The sequence below is a fragment of the Podarcis melisellensis genome (genome assembly GCF_964234715.1).
Source record: "Podarcis melisellensis genome assembly, chromosome: 16".
NCBI lineage: Eukaryota > Metazoa > Chordata > Lepidosauria > Squamata > Lacertidae > Podarcis > Podarcis melisellensis.
In genome coordinates this window covers 3,502,086-3,529,041 of record NC_138533.1, presented here as the reverse complement: position 1 = coordinate 3,529,041, position 26,956 = coordinate 3,502,086, and the positions used below count along the sequence as shown (strand labels likewise).

Here is a 26,956-nt window from a genome sequence, read left to right as displayed (position 1 = left end):
CCAGCAGCTGTTAGGCAGAGAGGCTGAGCAGCCTAAACAAATCCCTGCTGTGCCTCTGGTGCCATCGGGGCTTCCTCCGCCCTCCCTGACGTCCTCTTCGGGCTCTCCTTGTGCGCCACAAGGACTTTCCGGCTCGCTCCCACTATTTCAGGGTTTGAATTGAATTGGATTCCCCCCCAGTGCATGTTTGGTCACATGAGAGTCGAGCATCCCGGACCACTGGTCCTGCTACCTAGGGATGATGGGAGCTGTAATCCAAGAACGGTTGGGGACCCAAGTTTGAGAAACGCCAGTGAGGGTGTCGGACCAGGACCTGGGAGATCAGGGTTCGAATCCCCACTCAGCCAGGAAGCTCACTGTGGGGGGCCTCGGTTGGGCCAGTCACTGCCTCTCTCAGCCTCACCTCCCTCGCAGGGTTGTTGCAATGATAAAGTGGAGGAAGAGGAAAACTGTGTTTGCCACCTTGAGGTCCTTGGAAGAAAGGCGGAGTACAATTGTAATAAATGATTTTCCACATAAGGCTGGGAGAGACTCGCTCTCTCAATCCCCAGAGACCCCTTGGGGGCAAAGTAGCTCCCAGTGTTCCTATTCAGAGTCATGAGGACTAGAATCTTGAGTTTATTTTTCGGGAGCCATGCCTCGGGGGTAGAGCACAGGCTTTGCATGCAAAAGGTCTCAGATCCGATTGCTGGCATCTCCAGGTAGGGATGGGAATGCCTGCTGCCAGTCAGTGTGAACACTACTAAGCTTAATGCTCTGCCATCTCTCTCTCTCTCTCTGCAGGAGCTTAAACACTTGATTCTGGAGGCGGCCGACGGGTTCCTCTTCATCGTTTCCTGCGAGACGGGCCGGGTGGTCTACGTCTCCGACTCCGTGACGCCCGTCCTGAACCAGCCCCAGTCCCAGTGGTTCGGCAGCACCCTCTACGACCAGGTGCACCCCGACGACGTGGACAAGCTGCGGGAACAGCTCTCCACGTCGGAAAACGCCCTCACGGGTGAGCTCGGCTGTCCTGCCACCACCATCCCAGTCACCGCATGTCCTGTAACTCCCTGCTGAAATCCTGTTGACATTTCATAACTGTGGACGTCCCAGGATTTATTCTTCGCCCTGCTTTTTAGCGCAGGAGTGCCCCCCGTTCCGCTCAGAATGGCAACAATGCTTGCCAACCTTGGGGAAGCAGAACCCAATACCACTTGCTGGAAACCGCAAGAGGGCAGAGTTGCTCTTGAACTCAAGTCCCGCTTGCAAGTTTCCCAGAGGCACCTGGTTCGCCACTGTGAGAACAGGATGCTGGACTGGACGGGCTGTTGGCCTGATCCAGCTCTTCAGATATTCCTATTGAACCTCCAGGTCCTGAGGCAATCTATCTAGATTCCTGGGTGGTTTGGGTCATTTGACCGCTGTGAGAACAAGATGCTGGACTACATGGGCCCCCTGTGCTGGGCCTGGGGGTAACCCTTGAAACACAGTCCAGGACCGGTCCAGAATCCAAAGGTTCTGCTGGGAGTCAGTCCGACAGGGCCAAGGCAGGAAACAAGGCAGGAAACAAGGCAAGGACAGGCACAGGATCTCAGGCAGAATCTAACATACCGCAATATTGCTCCCACAACCTGGGACGGGGTCCAGCCGCCTTTTATCTCTGTCGGGGTAATGGCCGGTCCTGATCCCCCGGCGACTCACCTCCCTGTCTCACCCAAGGCAAGCACTCCTCCTGCGAGTACTCAGGTCTCTCCTTCTCTCAGACCTCAGTTTCTGCAGCTCGGGAGACATCGGTGGGTTACTAGACCCAGAAGCTACCTCAGCCTCTCCTGACCCAACCGGTAGTGGAGCAGCTGTAAGTGATGGCCCAGCTGGAAGCAATGAGGTCATCTCTGCATCTGGAGCCAGGGCAGGCTCAGGCCCCTGATTCAGCCCAGCTGGTGCTTGTTGCAGGGGAACCTGTGCAGAATGGGACTCTTCAGTATCAAGCCCCAGACTTGGTTCAGATGATGCCTGAGGCAAAGGATCCGGTGCGGACTGAGACTCCTCTGGTTCTGAGTCCAAGCCCGAGTCACAGGCCATCACACCCCCTTTGGTCCTGATCCAGCAGGGCTCTTCTGAGGTTTTTACGTTGCAGAATACTGCTGTTAGGGGCTGGCAGAGTGCTGGTGAGGGTGCATTGGGGGAAGAGAGCTGGAGTCTAACTTGGGAGAGGCAGTCCGTGATCTGGGGGGGCCTGTGTCAGCCAGGAGGCAAGAGTTGGAGGCAGGGGAATCTCCAGAGATGGAGGGTGGAGCACAGAATGGGTCGGAAGAAGAGGAGGAGGAGGCAGGTCAGGCAAGTGAAGAGCCCAGTGCTTCCCTATTCTCCCCCGAACCAGTGTCTCCCAGAACCAGGAGGGAATTGAAAAGGGAGGAGCAGGGGACGTTTCCACGCAGGCATAATCTCCGGCTGTGTGCGCACAGCCCATTGGGAGCAGGTACATAAATTGGAGAGGAAGTGATTCCCTGTTGCTGCAACTGCTCCATAGAGCGCAAACCAGAGAATGCTAGTGCATGGTTACTGGAAGCCATAGAAGCTACTGTAAGTGTCCACAATTCTTAACTGTCTGCCATGTGCATTCCTTTTGCTGGGGAGTGCAAAAAAACCCTAACAACAACCTTGAAAGGTAGGTTTCTCCTGAGCAGAACTGCCCTCGCATTTTTGACTGCGACAATGATGATTTCCTGTTTCCCAGGTCGCATCCTGGACCTGAAGACGGGGACCGTCAAGAAGGAAGGGCAGCAATCCATGCGGATGTGCATGGGATCCCGGCGGTCTTTCATTTGTCGGATGAGGTAGGACGGGGCTCCTAGGTTCCGCGTACAAAACCCACATGTCGTTTGTGCGTGAGCTGGGCGTAAATAAGGACCGCAAACAAGGAGAAGTGTCACGGCCTGCTTGGGAGGCAGTGTCAGAGCATGATTTGTCAAAACATGAGCCCAGGATCACTTGGAGCTATCATATACTGGTCCATCTAGACCAGTGCTGTCTACACTGACAGGCAGAGGCTCTCCAGGGTTCAGGAAGGGGACATTCCCACCCCCTATGTAGAGGATTGAGGCTGGCACTGAGTATGGTTCTGGTTGTCTGACCATGTTAATGGGTATTATAGAGCTGGGAAAAGGGGTTAGGGAAGGGCAAAGAATGAAAGGATCCAGAATGCTGCAGAGGCTGCAGTAAATCCTCTAGCAGAATCTATGGCTTTTTAGTTTAGGGAAAAGTGAGAGGGACAGGCTAAGAGGCCTTGGTGCGATGCAACAGTACGCTATGGTGCTTTGGAAGTGTATTGTAGCTACTGTATTTACTCGAGTCTAATGTGCCATCAAATCTAATGCGCGCTTCAATTTTCAGAACTGTGAAACCCCAAAAAAGTATTTGCCGGCAAATGTAAATGTGCCATCGAATCTAATGCGCGCCTTAATTTTCACAGCGTGATTTGGCCAAAAAAGGTGAGCATTAGATTCAAGTAAATATGGTGATAAACTCATTGTTGAACCTTCAGAAAAGGAGACGTTGTTCAAGGCCATGTTTCTGTTAAGAAATGTGCCAAGCAACGTAGTGTATTAAGAATTTACTTCTACACCACTGGTTCATAGCCAGGTCAGGGAACAAACCTTTCAATAAAAATGCAACCCTGAGAAAATCCAAGCAAAGCTTCCAATAGGGACCCGGTTTATGTAGAAAATCTATTGCGCAGAAGGACAGCCCCACTAACCACTTGTTCAGCGAACTGCCAAATCTGTATATCACTAGTATTATTATTTTTAAAAAAGCCTCCTGCTATGAAATATAACTGGATTGGGGAGATTTTGAAACAAGTGTTAATTCACACACTCGACGCTGCTGTGTGGGTGAGGAGGAAGGAGAGAGTATTATTAATATTCAGTTCATCAGTTGCCTGATCTATAGCAGTCTCCAGGTGACTTACAGCAAATTTAAAAACATACAGGGGTAAATATGTTCCAGGCAGGGCAGGGCTGGGGGTTCCTGCTCCAGGTTTCTCCCCTTCAGCCTTAAAAGTCCCCAGAAATGGATGGCAACTGCATTGTTTTTGAATAAAAGTTTCTGGCAACCACAGGAGGGGAGAGGGCTCTTGTCCTCAATTCCTGCTTGTGGGGTTCCCAGAGTGGGGTTCAGTCACTGCGAGAACAGGACGCTGGACTAGATGGGCCCCTGGCCTGATCCGGTAGACTCTTAGCTTCATGACCAGAAGCAGCCACAGCATGGCTTTTGGGAGTGCTCCCTGGCCAGGCGGCATGGAAGCAAATCTGTGTAGTTCTGCCACAAGGAAGCAGGCAAAGGGCTGTGGGCCAGCTTGGTCCCTAAGTGAAGATACCAACGTCTTGCAGGGAGGAACCAGAATCTTTGGGTGAATGTGGAAGTAATGTGAGTTTGTTTCTCTCCTTCGCTCCACAGATGCGGCAATGCCACGGTGGATCCAGTCTCCATGAACCGCCTCAGCTTTATGAGAAACAGGACCCGGTAAAACTGGTTGTTCAGGGAGCCAGGGCTTGGTTGGCTGATAAAGGGTAGTGAGCAGCCCAATATTAGCTTCATGTGACAAAGCGCCGTATTCAAACTCTGATCTTCCAGGTCATAGTCTGATGCTCTAACCACTATACCACCGCTGCCTCTCACATTTGTTTAATCAATGCAGGGGGTAGAGCTGAGGTTTTCGTTGGCAGGTTGCTTTGCTGAGAGTTCAGGTGGACTCTCATCCCCCGCACCCCAGTAAGATCAGCAGATGCAGCCCTGGCAACATATTTCTCTCTGTTCCCTCCTTCCAGGAATGGGTTGGGTGCTGTGAAGGATGGCGAGCCTCATTTTGTCGTGGTCCACTGCACAGGCTACATCAAAGCCTGGCCACCGGCAGGTAACCTCACCTGAATGTCTCATTCTGGAAGACCCCCTTTTTGATGTTTCTGCTAATTCATTCATTTATTTCCTGTTACTTTGAAGTCCTGTTCTTCTAAAAATAAAGTGTTACAGGGTTTTTATCAGGAGGGCGGGAAGTCTGGATGATGTTCATGGGTCCCTTCCAGGCCTGTGATCTTGTATCCAGTGGGTTTAGAGTCTAGTAGAAGAGGCCACTGAACTGCTCAGACAAGTTTCTTCGCAAGATTCCAGCTTTAGCTGGCCGCTGAATTACTGCCATTTACATGTCTAAAGAGCGGGCTTGGTTGCCGTAGAGACCAATGGGGGGGGTCTTTTCCCACCTTACCTGTCTGCATGCCAAGTCATCCCAGGCTGGAGAACGATAGGCCAGGCGGGCTCTGTGTGAAAAAGAGAGAGAGAAAAAATGTGTGTGTGTGTTGCCTGATGCTAGAAGCTGGAGACACACAGGATTGACTTGCTCTGTTCTGGATCCAAAGCTACAATTTGATAATCTTGCTGAGAACTTAATGAGGAGGCAATATCTGCTGGAGTTTTAATGCTGTGAGCCCCTCCATCCTATGCTCAGGTTGCATCTATGCTTAAATAAAGCCATGCATCCTAACTTGCTTAGATTTTCTTTCCCTTGTTTGCATTTTTCTTCTACATAACTGTCAATTTTCCTTTCTGAGGTTCCTTCACTTCCCTCTTACCCTCATCTTTCTTTTTTTAAATTCACTAGCAATTTTTTAAAAAAATTACCGCATCCCTTCTCTTCCCCTCTGTCAGTTGTTTTCTCCCTCCTTTCCCATAGCAAGATCCCCACTAATTTTACCCCGCAAGCGTTTCCGCACGGAGACCCCCGTTTTCAACGGCTTCCAATTACCGCTTGCTTCAGAAATGTTTCACACAATGCTGGTCCCTCTCTACCTCCACCAAATTTCTCCCACTCTACCAGCCACATGGGGTCGATAACATATATTTTTTTAACCCACTAAGACCAGAACCCACCTTTGAGAAAAGCCTGTCCTGGCTCTGAGCTCAACTCCTCCTTCTTGCCACCCACAGGGGTCTCCCTCCCAGATGACGACCCAGATGCTGGGCAGGGGAGCAAGTTCTGCCTGGTGGCCATCGGCAGGCTGCAGGTGAGTCAGCCTTTCCCTCAAGCCCCAAAAGGACGCGGGAACCAGGTTGCCATCGATTGCTGAGCCTTCTTTGTACCTTATTGCAGCAGGTGTCCTTATCTGAGAGCCTCAAAAGCCGAACCACAATTGCTGTCCCATGTTGCTCCAGGGCAGGGCTGGCAGCTTGCCTGAGGCCACTTTCGTAGAATCGTAGGAGAGTTGAAAGGGCAACCCAAGGGCCATCTAGTCCAGTGTTTCCCAACCGGTGTTCCGCGGCACACTTGTGTGCCGCGAGGTGTTGCCTGGTGTGCCGCGAGGTGTTGCCTGGAGGGAGGCGGGCGAGTCCAAAAAAGGTTGGGAAACACTGCTCTAACACACGCCAGCCGGGGTCTGCCTCCGCGTTGCATCAGCTTCCTCGCTCTCGGCGCTCTGCTTGCCAGCCTGGTGGCCTCTTCCCCGCCCCGAGACTGGAAGGGAGGGACGGGGCTTCCACTGCGGCTGCGTCTCTGGCTCTTTCGACTCATTCCTCCTCCGAGTGGGCTTGAAAGAGCGGCCGATGGATGAATCGGCCGGCGACCCTGAAGCCTTGTGCAAAGTAGAGGAGGCGGAGAAGCGACGGCAGGGAGCTTAGGCGCCGCATCCGGCTCATTGCGGGAAGTCAAGATGGCGGCGGGTAAGTGTGGGAAGCAGCTTTTTCCCTCCGCCGCCCCCCTCTCACCGGGAATAAAGGGGGCCCCGCTGGGGGGTGACGTTGTAGAACGCAGAGTTCTTATTTTGGGAAGGTTTGAGGGGTCGGACTAAGCGGGTTGGGGGCTGGTCTGGGCTTCCGCTCCCTCCCCTCCCCACGGAGTGTACCTGCGGTGCAAGGAGGCGCTCTGAGCCACTGCTCTGGGAAAGGAAGGAGGGCGAGGCGGCCTGGCCAAGTGCAGGGGAGACCCATAGTGGGGAGCAGGGGGAGGAGGAGGCACCGAGGAATGGAGGCGGGGGAGACTCCCTCGCTTTGCAGAAACTGCAAAAAACGAGGCAGGAATTGGGTTTGTTTTTGTAGCTCAGGACGTGCTTCGCTTCTGGTGTGCCTAAGGCGGCCGCCCCAATTATCCCCTAGCCCGTCTTTCCAGGTGCTGCCCCCCCTCCACAAAGGGCCATAGAACTGTAGAGTTGGCAGGGGTCCCAAGGGTCATCTAGTCTTAAGTTTCTCTTTCAAAAAGGAAACATGGGTTAAAGCGGCGACGCCGCCCCCCACTCACTTTCCTGCTCTGGCTTCCCTAACAGTTTTCCGAGTTGCGTCACTGGATCCAGCCCCCTTTTCCACAGGTGACACGGGGCTGGAGGGAGGGAAAGAGGGCTTTACGTCGCGCACAAAGGCAGCCTCCTAGAAGCGCTCTGGGCCGGCGCCGTTTCGCCGAAGGCGCCGGAGGACCCCCACCCTCAGCTCCTTCAGAAAGGACTGGAGCGGAATAGCCCTTTCTCTTCTTCCCCAACCCTTGTCGTTGGAGGAGTCCCTCAGTCCCTCGCTTTGCTGCCTCCTCCCCCCCCCACCCCCAAAGCTTGGAGGTTCCCCGGCAAGGGGGAGGGGAAAAATTGAAACTTACACTTTCGTGCGTCCCTCCCGGCGTGACGCTGCGCGCTGACGTCACGGGGCTGTAATGGTGGTGTGCCTCGATATTTTTTTCATCAAACAAGTGTGCCTTTGCCCAAAAAAGGTTGGGAAACACTGATCTAGTCCAACCCTCTGCAATGCAGAGAATCCCCGTGAGATGGCCAGTTTGGTGAGCGCATGGCAGAGATTAGGGCCCAGTCCCTCGCCTCTCTCTTAGGGAGAATCCGCTGCCGAAGAAAAGAAATAAGAGAAATAATCAGGGGCCTTCCGCAGAGTTTCCTGCCTCCCCTTACTTGCTGACTCGCCTTCTTACGGGGGAAAGGGCTGTCTCTCCTCCAAGCGGGAAGCCCAATCCCTCCTGCCTAGCCCCCTCTCTGTAACCGGCCCCTAACCTCTTGGCGTCTCCCTTCCCTTGCAGGTCACGAGCTCGCCCAGCTGCGTGGACATAAACACCGTGTGCCAGCCCACAGAGTTCATCTCGCGGCACAACACCGACTGCCTCTTCACCTTCGTCGACCACCGCTGCGTGGCCACCGTTGGCTACCAGCCACAGGTGCGGGGAACTGGAGGGGGGGGGGTTCCCAGCAAGAGCTGGGTGCACATTGGCTCCCTGGGTCCAGGCCAAAAGCCCACATAGTCCAGCATCCTGGACAATATCATTTATATATAAATTGAACAGTGCTGGGGCTAAAATACACCCTTGCTTAACTCCCTTTGTGACTTGTAAGTTGTCCATTTGTAGAGCAGCGCGCCTTTCATCACAGTAACTTTGTATAAGCATTTAATCAAGTACAGCAGTCTTTTGTCTATATTTGAGGAGTTCGGCTTACCCCAGAGTCTTACTCACGAAATTGAGTCAAATGCAGCTTTCAAATCGATGAAAGCTGTGTATAGCATAAGGTTTCCCGGAGACAGTCCCCGGATTTACAAATCAGTCCTCTGACAAAATCCTATCATTCCTACTGAAGTTGAAAAGTGGCCCCAGATTCATTGAAAAAAATATGGTAACCTTAGTATTGCACACCACCTGGTTTTTGCAGCAGCCAGTCAGATGCCTCCAGGGAGGTAGGGAGGGAATGCAAGAGCCCTGTCTCACTATTACTCATAAGAACTTAAGAAGTGTTTGACGGCTGGGTCAGGCCACAGGGGGGCGCTCCTAGCTTAGCATCGTGTTCTCACAGTGGCCACCCAGATGCCCCATAGGGAAGCCCACAAGGAGACCCACAGGCAACAGCAACAGCTCTCCCTACTTGCTATTCCCAGCAACTGGTTTTATTCAGAGGTAACCTGCCTTCAGCAGTGACATTCTGACTCTATTCTCTCTCTCTCCCTGCCCCCCACAAAAAAAATTAGGAACTCTTGGGAAAGGATATTGTTGACTTCTGCCACCCGGAAGACCACCAGCTTTTGAGGGACAGCTTCCAGCAGGTAAACCAGCCACGAGTCCATGACTGATTCAGCCTGGCATCTGCACAACAACCCAGCACACACCCCTTGGCAAACGCATTTTGAATGCCGTCGGAGCAGGCAAGGGGAGCCTTGGGCCCTCCTGAGGTTGCTGAACTACAACTCCCATCTCCTCCCTGGCCGTTGGCCACGCTTGCCACCAGGGCTGGTGGGCGTCGTAGTTCAGCAAGATCCAGAGGTTGCACACATGCCTGCCTTATAAACCAATCTGTTCCCTGGTCTGGAGCACAAACTTCAGGCCATCTTTCCAAAGCCCCGGGAGGGAGGGAGGGGAAGCTGACTTTTCATGACCTTCACAATCCTGCATTCCACCCCATAACCATCAACATCTGTGGAAAATGGAAATAAATACCTGCCAGGTGCCCTAGCGCGGGCTGCAGGAACCACTTTTTCAGCTTGAGGGCCGCATTCCATTCTTGGAAACCTTCCGGGGGCCACATGCCACTGGTGGGTGGGGCCAAGAACGTAAATTTGAGATTGGTTCCTACACACACAGAGATGCCTCTCTGTCTTCTGTCCAGGTGAGCGAGAGGCAGGATCAGAGTTCGAGGGAACATCTCCAGCCAGGCAAAACCACCTTCGGGGTGCAAAGCAGGGGTGGTGAGAGGCATAGGGGGAATCCTTGCCCCAGGGAAAGCAACCTCCAAAATCCCAGGCAAGGAGGAATGGTAGCCAGTGCTGGCATTAAAAGAGGGCAGGCAAGTTGCAGCCCCCAACCCAATCTCATCTCTTGCCCTAGTCCCCTTTGCTGGCATTTTTTAGAAAGTCGAAGTGGGGGGCTAAGATTGGGAAGCTCAAAAGTGCTGGAGCTTTATTTGGGGTTCTTCTCATTCTGGATCTTAGGATAAGCGCTGCCCTTTCAGGAACTGCATGTCTTGGTTTTTTTGGGGGGGGGGCTTCCTTTCCACCCCTCTGCTGTGGCTGCTGCTGTTGCCGGCGTAAAACCAAAACAAACCCCCACTCCGCACCCCGTTTTTCCAGGTGGTGAAGTTAAAAGGCCAAGTTCTGTCCGTCATGTTCCGTTTCCGGTCCAAGAACCAAGAATGGCTCTGGATGAGAACTAGCTCCTTCACCTTCCAGAACCCCTACTCAGATGAGATAGAGTACATCATCTGTACCAACACCAATGTGAAGTACGTACGCGGGGACCCCTTGTGCCAACCCCACCCACCCCAATGGCAGTGGGGCCTGTTCTTTTGCTGCGTCCTCAAAAGACTTGTAGGGCGGAGGGGGCTTTGCAGTCTCCCCCCCCCAAAAAAACTTCTCCTTAGCTTCATTCCAGCCTCTTTTTAAGCAAAATGCATTAAAATAAGTTTCTGCTTCTGGGTTCTCAAATCTCCTTTGCCTTTTTTTTGGTTGTTGTTCAGTTGAACCCCAAGACCTACCAGCCAGATGCAAAATTAGGCAGGGCACATTCACTTTTAAATACAACTTTGAAAAGTCACAGCTTCCCACAAAGAATTAGGGGAAATGTCATTTGTTAAGGGTGCTAGGAGTTGTTTGGAGGCCCCTCTATTCCCTTCCCAGAACTACAATTCCCAGAGTTTCATGGGAAAGAGGGATAAGCCTCTCTGGGAATTGTAGCTCTGGGAAAGGAATATGACACTCTTCCTGAACACTCAGCATCAACTACAGCTCCCAGGATTCCTTGGGAGGGAAGCCATGGCTCTTTAAAGTCACATCACCGTGCTTTAAATTTATAGTGTGAATGTGGCCTTTGGGTACCTGATGCTAGTCCTATGCAGAGTGGACTCACTGAAATCAGTGGACAGGCTAACTTAGGTCCATAGATTTCCATGTCTGCCCTGACTGGAACTTAGTTAGCTGCTGCCCTTAGAATTAAGGAGCAAGGAGCCTCCAATCCCATTTCTGAGTGTAGGGATTTGTTTCCAGTGCTAGAGGTCACAGCTCTTTTGCACACACACAAAAATCTGCCAACTATGAGTTCAGATTTCTTCATTTTAGCTGCCTAACCTAGGTGGGAAAACTTGCTTTTTCTTGCTCTGGGGTCAGAAACCCTTGTTGATCTACTGCAAAATTGCCCTGAGATCTCTCCACAGATCTCAGTCTACTTTCTGCCCTTCCCTTGGTCTAAACCGCCTGTCTGCTCTGAGTATCCCCCTCTTTTGCTCTTGATTGGACAGGCTGCTGTGATGTCAGGGAATACGCTAGCCTTAATTGGAGCAGACCTACAGAACATGACTACCTTGGAGAACATAAGAAAAGCCTGCTGGATCAGGCCCGCATCCTGTTCTTGGCCAGCCATAGGCCCAGATCTGCAGCAGGAGGTTTATTAGTTTCAGTGGGTCTGCTGCTGAGTAGGACTGGCATGGGATGCGACCCATAATGCCGCCCCCCTCAGCCATCAGGACACCAGCTCTCCTCTTGGTCTGCCCCATATTGTCATGTTGGTGTCATTTCCTTGAGTGAATCCATACATTCACCATCCCTAAATCTGAAACTGGGACACATTTGCAGGTTGAGCTAAAGACTAAGAATCATCTCCAGCTAAGTTTTACTGAGAGTAGACCCATTGAAATGAATGGAACTAAGTTATGTTGATTGATTTCAGTAGCTCTGCTTTGAGTAGCGCCAACATTGGAGACTGCTCTCAATTTTCTGCCCACTGCCCATCTTTCAGTCTATTTTAAAAATAATTTTGTGGTGGTGTGGAGGGGCGGGTGGCCTCTGAGAGAGTGTTGTGGCAGTCGGCTTGAGTAAGCTTTTGCACAATCTATCTCTGCCCCTTCACTTGGGGGTGGGGAGATCCACACACACCCATACACTCATCCATCCCATTTCCATATACCAGCTTCAGACGGGGAGCTTCAGAGAAATCAAAGCCAGATTTTGCATTTATTATGGAGTCGCTTACGTAGAACAGTGTCACGTGTTTTGTTTTGTTTTTAAGCTGATTACAATCAAGCTTTAAAAACAAACATGCCTGAAATTTCTCAAAATGCAGATTTAAAACCAACAGATACGTGTAAAAAGAATTGTGTGTCTGGGGTAGCGAAAAAGACTTTAGCAGGTGCCAAAAACAGCTTTAAGAAGAGGGAGGGGCATAAAGATCCCCTGGCTCACTGGAATGCTCTGAGGGTTGCGATTGGCTCCCTCTGATCCCTGACCTTCCCTTCCCCGATGACCCCCCAGGAATGCCAGCCAGGAGTCCCGGCCTGCCTTGGCCAGTCAGATGCAGCGGCCCCAACTGGGCCCGAACGCCAGCCTGCCTTTGGAGATGAGTCCTGCCCAGCTGGCGACGAGGTATGTGGGGGGCTGGCTGGAGTCACCCTGGGGCCCTTTGCTCTGTGAGGGGTCTATCCCAAGGCCCCCCGGGGCATGTAGGTGTCGGAGCACCTTGTAAGCTCTGCTCGGTTCCTCTCCCTACTTTGTGGCACTTTCCTCTGACCCACGACCGGCTCCTAACCTCTTAACAATGGCTTGCGTTTCAGGCAGCAGGCGACGCAGCCAACAGACGTCGACGTGGTCCCTGTCAGGGAGAGCTTAGCCAGTTACGACCACGCCCAGGTAAATCGGCAAAGGTTCCAAGAGTTTCCATGGGGACTCGTCCCAGCTCCCTGTCCTAAATTGAGACCTGGCAGAGGGCACACACAAACACACCCGCTGACACGGATCACTGTGTCCCTCCTTTGGCAGACCACACACTCCACTGGAAGGAACTCGTGGCGCTCACCTCTGTGGAGTTGCCAGTCGCCATTGGCGACTAGAGGAGTCGTTCAATACAGGACTGCAGTGGCATGAGAGGAAGAAATGACTTTTTTTTCATAACTCCCCTCTTCAGCCATCCTTCAGCCTGCCCCCTTTGCATGCACACAACTGAAAACATAGATTTTGTGGAGTGGCAATCCAAACAGAATTCTCCCACCCTGTCCATTCTTATTTAAGTGGCATGTTGCAGGATTTATGTTAGAACACACCTAGATTCCAATCCTTGCTCAGCCGTGAAGCTTATTGGGGTGTCCAGGGGCCCAGTTGCCATCTCTCAGCCTAACCCACTTCTTGGGGTAGTTGTGAGGATAAAATTAGGGGAGGAGGAATGGGGTATGGTGCCCTGAACTCTCGGGACGGGGTGGGGGATGGAAATGGAAATAAATCCCTGGGTTTATCACTTATTTAGTTGTGTGTGCACATGTTGACACCTGCAGATTGTATCCAACATTAATCATACTCAAGACTCTGCAGTTAATGGGTTTGACTGACCTTAGGCGCGTTGATTTCAGAGGATCTACTCAGGAGTAGGACTGAGCTGACTGTGCAACCCTGTGTTTGCTCATCTCCTTCCAGGCTGCCGTTCAACCGGTGGCCACCACCGGCCCGGACCATGGCAAACCTCTGGAGAAAGCAGAGACCCTCTTCAGTCAGGAGCGGGACCCTCGCTTCAGTGAAATTTACAGCAGCATCAGCACAGGTGAGAGGGTGGGAGTCGGGGGGTGGGAAATCGGAGCCGGTAATCGGTAGCCATGTCGGTCCATCCCCTGGGAGAAAAAAAGAGAGAAATCTTGGGGAACGCCAGAGGTCCCAAGTTCAAACCCCAAAGGCATATCCAGGTAGGGCTGGGGATGTCCAACCTCACCTGAAACCTTGGAGAGGCGCTGCCATCAGTGTCGACAGTCCTGGGCGAGATGGGCCCAAGCAGCCTTTTTGCTATAGCTTCCTATGAGTTGGATCCAGCATTAGTCCTGCTAAGACCAGGACCCCTTGAAATGAACGAAGGTGGTGGATTTGTTCCTTATTTAGCTGTTTAATTTATAAGTCCTGCCTTCTCCCCAGGCCGGGACTCAAGGCAACTTACACAAGTTAAAGCGGCACAGAGAAAGTACAAGAAGCTAAAAGCATATTTTAAAATAGTTTGTTTAAACTAGAGTGGCCTTTGTCCATGGAGTTTTCTTGGCAGGTATACTGGAGTGGCTTGCCAGTTCCTGCTCCAGGTGGATCATGTTGGGTCAAAACTCTCCACTGTGACCTGTCCATCTTGGGTGGCCCTGCACGGCATAGCTCATAGCTTCTCTGAGTTATTCAGGCCCCTTCGCCACGGCAAGGCAGTGATCCATGATCACTCCCTGCTTATTTAACTTATATGCAGAATTCATCATGCAAAAGGCTGGGCTGGATGAATCCCAAGCCGGAATTAAGATCGCCGGAAGAAATATCAACAACTTCAGATATGCAGATGACACAACCTTGATGGCAGAAAGTGAGGAGGAATTAAAGAACCTTTTAATGAGGGTGAAAGAGGACAGCACAAAATATGGTCTGAAGCTCAACATCAAAAAAACAAAGATCATGGCCACTGGACCCATCACCTCCTGGCAAATAGAAGGGGAAGAAATGGAGGCAGTGAGAGATTTTACTTTCTTGGGCTCCATGATCACTGCAGATGGTGACAGCAGCCACAAAATTAAAAGACGCCTGCTCCTTGGGAGAAAGGCAATGGCAAACCTAGACAGCATCTTAAAAAGCAGAGACATCACCTTGCCAACAAATGTCCGTATAGTTAAAGCCATGGTTTTCCCAGTAGTGATGTATGGAAGTGAGAGCTGGACCCTAAAGAAGGCTGATCGCCGAAGAATGGATGCTTTTGAATTCTGGTGCTGGAGGAGACTCTTGAGAGTCCCATGGACTGCAAGAAGATCAAACTTATCCATTCTGAAGGAAATCAGCCCTGAGTGCTCACTGGAAGGACAGATCCTGAAGCTGAGGCTCCAAGACTCTGGCCACCTCATGAGAAGAGAAGACTCCCTGGAAAAGACCCTGATGTTGGGAAAGATGGAGGGCATGAGGAGAAGGGGACGACAGAGGATGAGATGGTGGGACAGTGTTCTCGAAGCTATAAACATGAGTCTGACCATGCCAGCAGGAAGGGCAAGGAGAGAGCCTGTCTCTCAGAATAAGGCCTATTAGTATCAGTAGGTCTTTGTTGGAAATCGCCCAATATCCCGTTTTTGGGTGGCCAGGTCGGGGCTAACCATGCTTCTCTCTCTCTCTCAATCAGACCAGACGAAAGCCGTCTCTTCTGGCTCTCTGCCCGCCAGCCAGTCCCTCTTCTCCCAGGGAAGCAGTTTCATAGCTCCGCGTCCCACCGAGAACTTCAGGTGAGGTCTAAGGGATAGTCTCAAGACTCCTGCAGTTGACTGAGTTTCCTTTCCAGTTTAGCCCAGCCTCCACAGTGCAGTGGTTAGAGTGAGTGAGGGTTCAAATCCTCACTCAGCCATCAAGCTCAGTCTCGCAGCTTAACCTACATCAAGGGGGGCGGGGGGACCACGTATGCCGCCTTGAGATCCTCAGAAGAAAGGCGAGATAGAAACTGAGTGAACAAATAGAGGAATGAATGGCACGCCAGCTCTCTGCGTGCCTCTTCACACACACTCCCTTAACTCTGCCCTCTTCCTCGCCTCTGTAGGAGCAGCTCGATGGTGCCCCCCGTGAACGTCATTCAGCAGCAGCTGCCCACAGCACCGCATTCAGCCTCGGCGGGGCAGATCCTGGCCCAGATCTCTCGCCACTCCAATCCTGATCAGGTCTCCGGGACCACGTGGGCTTCAGGGACGACACGCACGTCTTTCACTGCCCAGGTAGTTTTTGTCTTTTTCCTGCAGACCATATATATGTTGAATAGTCACAAGCTGCCGTGTCTGCTGGAGGAGCTGGAGCTGGGCCTGGTTTAGGAGTATAGGAAGCTTCTCCCTCATTGAATCATAGAACTGTAGAGTTGGAAGGGACCCCTGGTGGTCATCTAGTCCAACCCCCTGTGATGGCAGGAATCTCAACGAGATTGTACATAACAGACGGCCATCCAGCCTCTGCTTAAAAATCTCCAAGGAAGGTCATTTTGTTCCTGCAAGGACATACACTCCAGCTTCCTGTAACCTACCAGTTGCTTTTTATTTATCTGCTCACTGTTTAAATTTCTTTTTCGTGCTCTTCTAGCAGGCAGCTTCCCACGCTGTTAAGACTCGGCCGCCTTCCTTTGCCATGGGCACCTTCCAAGGCACCCCGTCCTCCTTCAGCCCCATGTCGACACAAGGCTCCACAGCTTCGCCAGGCGGGTCTGCCTACCCAAGCCTTGCCAGCCGCAACGCCAGCTTTGGTGAGTGTTCCCCACCGGGTTTGGAAGTTGCAAGCGGTGATCCTTCTGCTGAAGAGGCAGGACTCTGTCGCCGTGCAGTTCCTCGTTCTGCAGAAGCAACGCTGTGAAATGATGGGCGTGTATGTTGAGCATAGCGGGAAGGGCCGGAGCTCAGCAGAAGAATATCTGCTTTGCTTGCAGAAAGTCCCAGGTTCAAATCCAGGCACCTTCTGCTAGGGCTGGGGAGACCATGCCTGAACGTAACAAGAGCCCACAAGGACCTCCTCTCTCCATATGAACCTACATGGCCCCTGGGATCATCATCTGAGTCCCTTTTTCATGTGCCTCCTCTAAGAGAGGTCCAGAGGCTGGCAACATGACAACAGGGCCTTTTCTGTAGTGGCTCCCTGCTTGTGGAATGCTCTCCCCAGGGAGGCCCACCTGGCACCTTCCTTGCATATCTTTAGGCGCCAGGCAAAAGCATTTCCCTTCAACCAAGCCTTTGGCTGATTAATATTCTACATCCTTTTAAATGTGTTTGTCGTGGAAACAAAAGCATAATCAATTTTTTGAAATAAATTTTATTGGTTTTACAAAATAAATCACGATTAACATTTTTCAATAAAAGAAAAGTTTAAAATAAAACAAGATTCTCCCAAATCTTAGGACTCCCCTCCTCCCCTCTGTGGGTGCTTTAAGTTTCTTAATCAATTGCATATTAGAGTTAATCCAAATTTCAGTTCTCCAGTATGTCCAAAGTCTCTGTAACATTGCAAGAGTTATTCAGAGCATGCCATCAATTGCACAATCATTTCATGGTTGCTGGGAACAGTATTTTTCAGTCTTCCAACAGGAATACTTTCAAATGCTTCCTGAATATCAATAACAAGGGAGACAGGCGCACCTCACAAGGGAGGGCATCTCCTGTGAATCCACCTGGGATCTACCTTCTGCCCCACTTCCGATTGTTAGACCTCTTTCTGCAGCCCAAAGCAGTGTGTTTCCGCCCACCAACTCCTTCTAAGCCAAACCAGTCAATCTAGATCAAAGCGTGTTATCAAGGGCATGGGGAAAGAATAGTCTTGTCTCCTACACTCGGCGCTAACCACATTTTTGTTACTTTCAAAGCTGCTGGAGAGAGCGGGCAGGCCCCAGCCCCGTTTCAGCCCCGGGCAGCAGAGGGGGTCGCCGTTTGGTCGCAGTGGCAGGGTCAGCACCACGGACAGAGTCCAAGCGAGTCGCACGCCCAGCAGCCACCACCAAACCAGTCGGAAGTCTTCCCGGTCAGTCAACCTCCCCTCCGCCACGATTCCAGTAACGTTTCCTACCCCCCGTTTTATAAACAGAGGCCAAGACGCCAAGGATCCTCTTGCTAGGGATCCAAACCAGGATTTAAACCTCCAGCGGCCGACACTATTTCCTCATCTTTGATTTATTTAAAAGCACTAATAACCCAAGAAGCTGCACTATACTGAGTGAGACCGTTGGTCCACCTAACTCAGTATTGTCTACACAGACCAGCAGCAGCTCTAGATCCTGTCACAGCACCCTTAACAAACGACAGTCCCCGGGATTCTTTCCGGGAAACCGTAACTGTTAAAGTGGTATAAGGGTGCTTTAAATGTATGATTCAGAAGCAATCTGAGTTAATACAGAGAAAGGTTTTACATAGCACAATTGAGGGTGGGGTTCATTTTAGGGGGCGCTGTTAAAGGTTTGCAAGTAGGAAACCCTTCTCCTGCATTCAGGAACCACTTTCTGCCCGTCCTAGAAGATAACAGTGCACTGTCACCCAAGCAACGATAATTTCATTCTCATTTTCGAATTCCCTTTCATTTACAGGACATGTTGTCCATGCTGGGGGAACAGGGAGCCAGCTACAACAACGAAGAGTTTCCCGAGCTGAACATGTTCCCTCCCTTTTCGGAATAAGGATGGGAAAAGATCTATGCAGACGGTGCAGTTTTCCCCGGCCCCCCGTGTAGCGACGCAGGAAGGGAGGAGTGTTTGTGACTCCCCCAACCCTTTCTAACTTCTGTCAAAGACTGCTATAGTCTTCCTACTGCTGGGAAGCAGAAGCGCTGCAGGCGATGCGTCGCAGAGGGAGTCCGGCTCGTTCCCAACTTGGGTGGAGCCTCTGGCGAGGCCGCTGTTTCCCTCCTTCCCGGCAGACCTGCCGCGAACCGGTTGTGTTTTGGAGAAAGCCGCGTGTGCAGAGTCCAAAAGCAGTCGCGAGGACTTGGGGAGCCCGATGAGTGGACGATGCTCAGTGTGCGATCATCAGGGATTTTTAAAAGCTCAATGGGTGTTTGGTTTTTTAAAAAAGAAACACCCTACGCCATAACCTTTTATACATATATATATACATATATATATAAATATATCAAAATTGTATTCTTGTTTATACGATGTCAGGGAATGGGGGCAGAATTTGCCCCCTGAAATGATGCTTAAAGCGCTGTGTAATTCCGTCACCTGTGAACACCCGAGGCATATAGAGGAACTCGTTGCCGCGCACTCGTTTCACTAGCGTCCGCACTCGTGTGTTCAGGTCTTGCACGTTATCTCCCTCGAGCAGTGTTAATGAAATGGAGGGGTCTGCCTGCCCCCACCCCAACGGTTCACCCTGCTGGGCTAGCAACTTTCTCATGTGCCCCCCCTTCTCAGCAGCCGCCAAGCCCCCCACCAGGGCTTCAATGCTGTGTATGTCTTTAGGGCATTGTGCTCTCCCCATAATGTATAGGGGAACTGGGATGCCAGACGGCACTGGGAACAACAAGGAAACTGGGGGACATTGAAGCTGGCTACACCTGGCTAGTCAAGGAAAAAGTAGGCATGGCTTGTCCTGAAGGAAGCCTTCAGGTTCCTCTGTTCTCTGGAAACCCAGACAAGCAAGTGTCTGTCTTCTGGGATGATGAGACTCAAGGTATCCACCATTGAAGCTGGCCCTGTTTCCTCCCATAACCTGTGCAATTAAAAGTGGGCCTCGCTCATTAGCGGAACCCTCTTGACTTCCTTTTTTCTTGGAACGCTTCAGGACGGGGGACACTTCCAAGCCATAAAAAGCATCTGTAGCACAAAAGCTTTTTGTTGTTGTTGCATTGTTGAGGATTTTGGGGTTCACGTGGGTCCCCTTTGTCTCCATCCCTCTCTTAATGTGAAACGGGACAGGGCTGCAATCTTCCCCCGGCGCTCACACAATTTTGGAAACAAGCAGATTTAATCTGAGCAGGTTTCCTGTCCATCTGTTGTTCCTGGTGATGTCTTCCCTTCCCCCCCCTTCTTCAGTGGGGGGTAAAGAACACACATACCTGTCTCTCCCCCCCCCCCCAATCCAGACATCATCCTGCTCACCTGTTCTAGGGAGTGGGGAGTAAGAATTGAGATGAGACGATGGGAACCTTGTTCTGGAGATGTGTGATCATCATCAAAATATACTTACATTTGTCATGAAGCCTGAATTCTTGGAATCTACCACTGTCTTCTTTCATAAATCTCAGTTGAAAGTGGGGTGCACCCCAGGCTTTGGATAGAGGGGAAGACTGTTCCTCTCGTGTTCCACAAGTTATGTATACGATATTGAATAGTGTAACAATGCAGTGCTGTCTTTTCTGAGAAGGAAAAATGAAAGATCAGGATAAATTCTTTTAAAAACCCACGGCGATTCTCATTTCTATCTTGCAAAACTCAGCCATTGTTTGCCAAAGTGCAAGGATTGATCTCCCGGCGTCCTAAAAATATGGCACCAACCACTTTGCGATTTAAAAGCAACAAGAACTTTTTAGTAATGACTGCAGAATTCAGCATCTGGATAATTTCTAGTTCTTTCCCCCCCTTTTTGTGTACTTTTAAAAAAATCAAGTTTCTGGCCCTCATGATGAAGAGGACCAGCTTGATGATGTCTGTGGGCCCGTATCTCAGAAGCATTTTACTGTTTTTCGTGTCGGCCTTTTGTCCCTTGCCCTGGCTTAACAGCAATTATGCAAAATAAACGATATGCCATATGTTTTATTCATGATGTTGTGCTCAGCTTTGATGAGAAAAGAGTTTCTTTTTTCTTGAATTTCAGCTGGTGGGTTTTAAGAATACGGGAATATGGTGTTTCCCCCAGGGCCAGATTAACTTGGACCGCTGTGCCATCTCAGGCTCATGTGCTGTGGGATAGACATTGGGATTCAGAATCTCATGAGGCTGTGCTTTAGGGTCTGTTTCCAGAGATGGGGCGTTGTGGGGGTGTCAGCTGACCAGCACCTCAAAAACAGTGTATTGACGACACCTCGAGGATTAGGATCTCCCCCAGCTTTCCTGCAAATGCCACAGGGGATTGGATTTGGGGCCTTCTGCATGCAAGTCAGGTGTCCTGCTGCTGAGCTGCAACCCTTCCCTGTACTCATGATGCTCCATGACTCACAAGGCACCCTGAGTATGCATTCAATGGGGCACAGGCTGGCAGTAAGAAAGAAACCTTGGTACAGAAGGCAGCATCCATCTCTCCTGCCCAAGAGCCTGAACATTGCCCACCTCCCCTCCCCAATGCCACTTTACCCATAGTGCACTGCGCTGCAGCCCACCCCCACCACCCTTATCACTGAGCTACTTGCAAGAAAAAATAAAGTAAGATCCCAGTCCCAAGGTTCTTAATGAGATTGGACAAAGGTTTCTTTTTTTCCCCTAGCAGACCTGTGAACTGGCAGAGACACTTCTGCAGAGCCAATGGCTCGTTTACGTAATAATCCATGGTTCATTACACTGGGTGCTTTCCCCACAACGGCCAGAAACGAGGAGCAGCTTGCCCGGTTTCCTGGTACTCCCAGGATATATTGCTTCTATATCTGGAGGCTCTATTGTGCATAAATAGCTATCAGGAGATCTATGTAAACTCATTTAATCCTTTTTTAATAAGAACCATTACTTCCCTCTCTCAACAGAGAAAAAAATCGGTTTGGCCGCTCTACATTTAACCTCCAAAGAATCCTGGGAACTCATTTGTTAGGGGTGCTGGGAAACGCAGCTACAGTTCCCTGGATTTTTTGGGAGGGAGCCTTAAATGTATGGGGTGTAGGGCAGCCACAACCTTTCTTCTACATGGACACAAACCACGTAGCAGCTGCCTTGCACGGAGTTGGAAGGGACCCTGTGGCCATGTAGCCCACCCCCTGCAATGCAGGAACATTGGTCCATTTCACTTAGGGATGCCTACTTTGGCTGGCTGGCTCAGGTTCTCGGGGGTTATTTCTAAAACTGGAACTGCCAGCGATTCAATTGCGGGCTGTTCCACATGCTCAGCTGGTGCCCTCCCTCAGATCTCTGACGTGGTTACAGCCTTAACACTCACCTAGCTCAGGTAAACATGCAATGCCATGATGACAGAGCAGCTACAGCAAAAGGCCTCTCAATTCTGCTCCCAGTCCCTAGCTCAGTGTTTTAACCACTATCCCACACTGCCCCAGAGCATCCCCCCGCCTCCCCCCCATCTCTCAGCCTCCTGCTTCTGCCAGTTGAAGAGTTGAGATGCCTGCAACTGATGCTTCTGGCCAAGAGTTAAACTTCTCTGCCTTTTTCTTTTTACAGCACTGGCTTCTGAATAGCTGCCTCCGCAAAGCCTGTATCAGAGGTTAAGCTCTGCTTCTCTCACCCCTTTTAAAGTTTCTGCCTCTGTGATGCTGCAGGGTGGCTCTGAAGAGGCCCAGGGACCAGAATAATAATGAGGACAATTTATACATTTCCCACAATCCACATGATGTGCAGAACAGTATATATTGATTTACTTTGGCCTGTCCCACCAAGGAGTGCTCTTGCTTCACTTTCACATTCAGGTGTGTTTACACAGAGTTCCAAGAGACCCAAAGGGGTCATCTAGTCCAACCCCCTGCCATCATGGCACCTTGAATGGGGCCCAGAAACGAACCGGCAACCGGTGCAGCTGCTTTTAAGATGGGTTATGTGAGATCTAAACGGAATCCCAGCCAGAAGTCTGGCTGTGGCATTTTGGACCAATAGACCAAATCTCTCCCCCCACCGCCAAATTCAGCCATTAAGCTCCAATAGGGGCAACTATGGCCCATCCATCACTGCCTCCCATCCTAAGCTACCTCACAGGGTTGCTGGGAGGATATAGCGCCCCCTCAAGCTATTTGGAGGAAAGGAGGGATACATGTGAGATAGTTTAGCAAACTGGTATGTGTGTGTGTGAAGAAGAAGCAGCTCAGATTTTGTGCCTAAAGAAAACCACTTCATGGCTTGCAGCAAAGTAGTCAGTTCCTCCTGTGACCCATTTCCCATTTCTTTTCGGGGGGAGGGAACCCACCACCAGCAGCAATATAGTCATAAGTTTCCCACTTCCTCCTTCCCACCCCCTGCTTCAGCTGAAAGGGCTCCTGTGCTTTTTATAGTTGTGGTGGAACCAACAGGTGGAGCTTTTGCCCTGCAGTGCAGCTGCCCGGGTTGAATGATCTTCCTGCAGAGGGAAGTATGCTAGAGGGAAGGGGAAATGGGTCCTGCATTTGCACTAACTAAGCTCTGAAAGAGTAGCTCTGTACGTGCTCATCAGCCAACCCTTGCACATCTTTGGGAACTACGATTCCCACTGGCTGGGGCTGACGGGAGCTGTAGTTCCACAACATCAGGAGAGTACTGGGCTGTGGTTTGCATTTTAAGGAGGACTGAAATATCTTAAAAGATATTTTAAGAAACAGACTTAGCAGCAGCTCCAGGGCAGCAGAAAAAGACAAATCAAGAACTTCTTCATGTCTCATTTAACAAAAGGATGGCTAGTCTGTGACACTCCCAATGTGATTTTGTCATTGTTTAATGCATTTGTATATTGGCTCCCAGTTCATTTCTGAGCACAATTCAAAATGTTGGTGCTGACCTTTAAACCCCTAAACAATCTCGGCCCAGTATACCTGAAGGAGCGTCTTCACCCCCATCGTCCAGCCCGGACACTGAGGTCCAGCTCCAAGGGCCAACTGGCAGTTCCCTCACTGTGAGAAGCAAAGTTACAAGGAACCAGGCAGAGGGCCTTCTCGGTGGTGGCACCCTCCCCAGTGGAACGCCCTCCCTTCAGATGTCAAGGGGATAGACAACTGCAGACTTTCCAGAGACATCTGAAGGCAGCCCTGTATCGGGAAGCTTTCATGCTGGAAGCCACCCAGAGTAGCTGGGTGAAAGCAGTCAGAGGGATGGGGTATAAGTAATATTTATTATTATTACTGTATTATTATTATTATTCCCAAATTGGGATCCAAGGCAGCTTACAACATTTGAGGACAAAAATACAAAGCAATAAAAACAAGCTAGTTAAAAGCAGTGATTATAATGCATCAGAACACGTTTAAAACTAGGTATTAAAGCACAGCCTGACCTGACAGCAGCCCAGTGATCAGCATCGCCTGCACCTCATGCTCAGTCTAGACACATCAAAGAAGCGTTTCAATTAAATGCGTGGCAAACTTTGTATGAGAAATCGGGTTGGCAAAAATGGAACTCCACAGCGCCATCTGGCGTCGCAGTGTTAGAATGCATAAGCAATGAATATAAAGCGTTTCTTCTTTGCCAATGTAGCTGAGTCCCTTGTTTCCAAAGGTCTGTTTGAACAGGAAGATTTTGCTCAGCCTGCTGGCGGAAAGAGCGAGCAAGGAGGGAGCCAGCCTCAGCCTGGCCTCTCTTGGGAGGGAATTCCACAATATGGAAGCAGCCGCAGAAAAGGCTCTCTCATGCTGTCATGCTTCTTATGTCGATGGGGTCAAGAGAAGGTGGTTAGACTCCAGCTCCCATCAGCGCTGGTGCTCAGGTTCTGCTTCTGGGATCCCCAATGGGGCACCTGGATGCCCACGGTGAGAACAGGAGGCTGGACTAGATGGCTACAGTATTCTTCTTATGCCAACAGCGGCAGCCTCAAAGAGGCCATAGCAGTTTGGGAGGTCTTGAATCACAAAATCTGCTTCCCTGGAAGATCAAACTTCTTGTGATAGAGGAAAGAAATGGCAGAACATACTAGGGACTCAGCCACATTAGTAAAAAAAAAAACACTTTGAATGTGTTATGAACATGCAACACCAGATGATGCCAGAGAGCAAACAAATTTTCTATGCAGTATTTACATAGTTCCCCCCCCCTTTTGTTATAACAATTTAATTTCTGACTTATTTATAGCGGTTTTTTCCTGTGTGTAGATCCACCCCAGTGTAGGACTGGTGCTCTGTTTGACATAACGTCATCTAACCTCCTCACAAACAAATTAGAACGAAGGCTCCTGAAATAGTTAACATCATCTGACATCCCTGCAGACAGATCAGGATAAATGTTTGATAAAGATGTTGTCTGGAAGTGGCTTTATATGGTCACTGCCAGCTAGGAAGCCTTAATCTAAGGCAGCAACCATTGCTGGACCTTGGCACCTCGAATCCCCTCTGTTAATTAATAATTATGCCTTGTGTAATTCTGTCTGCTCTGAAAATCAACTGCTGCCTCTGGCCTGATCTGCAAAAACAAGCAACCCATGGGCAGCTGCCAGATGTTAGCAAGAGTCATGCATCATGGGAAAGAGAGCCTCTTTTGCACCTGCATCTGCAAGTGTGGGCGACTGACATCTTAACTTTCCACATGGTTTCATTGTAAAATGCACGCAGGTGTTATTTTCTGCTTCTGAATCAAGTCCTGCTTCTGAAACGTGTCCCCCAAAGAGATTTGGGCCAACCAACCTGGCGCTCCCAGCCGTGCTCTACAGCCATGTTGGCCAGGGGTTATGGGAGTTGTAGTCCTCAAACATCTGGAGGGCAGCGCATTGGCAAAGGCTGGATGTAAGCTGTTTGCAGTTAGGCTCTCCTTTGCAAATCAAAACCTCTCTGGTTTGCTGTGCTGCCAGAATTGTGGTTTTCTACAAAAAGAGCACATTCCTGATGTGAAGCTGGTGACTCAAGTCATATCTTTTCATTTAAGATCCCCCCACCTCCTGGTTTTCCTTCCTTCCTACCTAAACTTTTTTTAAAAAAAGATTTAATTCAATTTTGCATACTTAAGCTTGATTTCAGGGGCAGGAGACATTCTTTTCAGCCCACAGGGGCCAGATCCCCTCATAGGGAACCTTTCGGGGGCCACATGCAGTGGAGGGCAGGACCAGATGCAGGGCTGGGCAGGGCTGGGAACATAAGTAGATGGAGTCATGGATCTTACTCTTACCATGCACGGCTATATTTAAAAAATGCAAAACTCAGAGATTTCTACACCACCACCCCTCTCTCCATCTTCCATCCAGGTATGCAAGAAACAGTCTAACCATTCAAGGATGCCTTCCAGTCAAGGGAAAGCACTCATAGGATCATATACTCATGGAATTGTAGAGTTGGAAGGGCCTCCCAAGGGTCATCTAGAGCCTCCTCCAATGCAGGGTCTCCAGGAGATTGAGGGTGGGGTGTGGCCTGGGGTGAGGGGTGTGGCCTCAGGAGAGTCCTGAGACCGCATGTGGCCCCCAAGCCCAAGGATCCCACCCCTATGGGGTATTCATTCATTCATTTGTTTTCTAATTTCTGTGTATTGTGTGCTGCCCTCTCCCAAAGCATCCATGGCGCCAACACAACATAAACCCCAAGCAGCCATTGTGATCAAGAAAAGCAGTCTGAATTCTGAAATCAAATTCTCATTAGCCTGGCTTCCACTTCATTTGCTTGGGAGCCAGAACATTTTGTGTTGCTAGATGTGACTCTTGCCTTCTCTGTGTCATGTGGGGCCTTACGAATCTCCAGTTGGAAATTCCCTGTTATTCATACATATACACACATGCGCAAGCATTGACTTATGACAATTTTTAGCAAATCAAAGTGAGCTCAAGGTCAACTGCTCATCACATTCCTGCTGCTGTAGGTTTTGGTGCCCTGTGCCTGCCCAACCCAGAATTTGGAAGGGATGGGAAATAACAAAACCAGCTCCAAATCAATCCCAATATCTCCTTTTCAAAGCCAGCAGGAGAAACAGCCTTGATTGAGATTCTACCCTTTTATCTCTGCAGCTCTGAACACTCTGAACAATCGAAGGCAGCTTGCAGAAATATTCGAGAAGGAAAACGCAAGATAGATGCTCACAATGCCGCTATGCTAAATGGCGGAAACTCAAATAAAGGTGTGTGGGTTGTGTCGTACGAGGCCATGATGCTCTGGGGCAAGCAAACCTTAATTCATTTCTTTATTCTTATGTTTATATCCTGTCTTTCCTCCAAGGAACTGCAGGCAGGGTCTGTGGCTCTTTCTCCCTCTCCCCATTTCATCTTCACAACAACCCTGCGAAGTAGGCTAGACTGTGAGAATGGCCCACGGTCACCCAGTAAGACCTTTGTGGCTAAGTGGGGAGTTGAACCCTGGATTTCTCAGGTCCCCCCAGCCTAACACTCTAACCACGGCACCACACTGGCTCTGAGGGACCGCATATCAAAGATTTGTATTGGATCAAAAGAAGCCCAGACAAATGTTTTACCTCTTCCCCCTTCCCACCTACCCCACCCCAGCTGCCTGAGTATAGTTTTTTTCCAAATGGTATGTTCTCAAAACAGTTTTTCCCCCAATTCCATGAAAAATGAACACAATCCTGGGAAATGGTGTTGCTTTGTTCCCTTGCTATATCTTATATTAAGAACATAAGACTAGCCTGCTGGATCAGGCCAATGCCCCATCTAGTCCAGCATCCTGTTCTCACAGCGGCCAACCAGAAGCCTGTTGGAAACCTGCAAGCAGGACCTGAGCACAAGAGCCCTCTCCCCTCCTGTGGTTTCCAGCAACTGCTATTTAGAAG

The 26,956-nt window shown here is 50.3% G+C and overlaps 1 protein-coding gene and 1 long non-coding RNA gene across 8 annotated transcripts in view; one reads left to right on the top strand and one right to left on the bottom strand.

Annotated features, from left to right (window-relative positions):
- ARNT (aryl hydrocarbon receptor nuclear translocator) overlaps window positions 1–20,185 on the top strand; it is a 44,117-nt gene extending 23,932 nt beyond the window's left edge. For 2 of the 3 annotated variants that reach the window (XM_081891444.1, XM_081891442.1), the window contains 16 exons: window positions 784–997; window positions 2,720–2,819; window positions 4,441–4,506; window positions 4,812–4,897; window positions 5,965–6,041; window positions 8,039–8,173; window positions 8,974–9,048; window positions 10,069–10,220; window positions 12,241–12,351; window positions 12,540–12,615; window positions 13,393–13,516; window positions 15,101–15,200; window positions 15,509–15,680; window positions 16,036–16,195; window positions 17,303–17,457; window positions 18,017–20,185. In XM_081891444.1, coding sequence (XP_081747570.1) covers window positions 784–997; window positions 2,720–2,819; window positions 4,441–4,506; window positions 4,812–4,897; window positions 5,965–6,041; window positions 8,039–8,173; window positions 8,974–9,048; window positions 10,069–10,220; window positions 12,241–12,351; window positions 12,540–12,615; window positions 13,393–13,516; window positions 15,101–15,200; window positions 15,509–15,680; window positions 16,036–16,195; window positions 17,303–17,457; window positions 18,017–18,106 — 1,893 coding nt within the window. In that variant the 3' untranslated portion in view covers window positions 18,107–20,185. The remainder of the gene's footprint in view (window positions 1–783; window positions 998–2,719; window positions 2,820–4,440; window positions 4,507–4,811; window positions 4,898–5,964; window positions 6,042–8,038; window positions 8,174–8,973; window positions 9,049–10,068; window positions 10,221–12,240; window positions 12,352–12,539; window positions 12,616–13,392; window positions 13,517–15,100; window positions 15,201–15,508; window positions 15,681–16,035; window positions 16,196–17,302; window positions 17,458–18,016) is intronic. The other variant, XM_081891443.1, reaches the window with a different exon arrangement.
- The window catches only part of LOC309358728, a 27,872-nt gene continuing 19,444 nt past the window's right edge, over window positions 18,529–26,956 (bottom strand). For 4 of the 5 annotated variants that reach the window (XR_014163525.1, XR_014163526.1, XR_014163528.1 and 1 more), the window contains 3 exons: window positions 24,877–25,052; window positions 23,538–23,583; window positions 18,529–19,785 (listed from right to left, as the gene is read on the bottom strand). This is a non-coding gene — a long non-coding RNA (uncharacterized lncRNA). The remainder of the gene's footprint in view (window positions 19,786–23,537; window positions 23,584–24,876; window positions 25,053–26,956) is intronic. The other variant, XR_014163527.1, reaches the window with a different exon arrangement.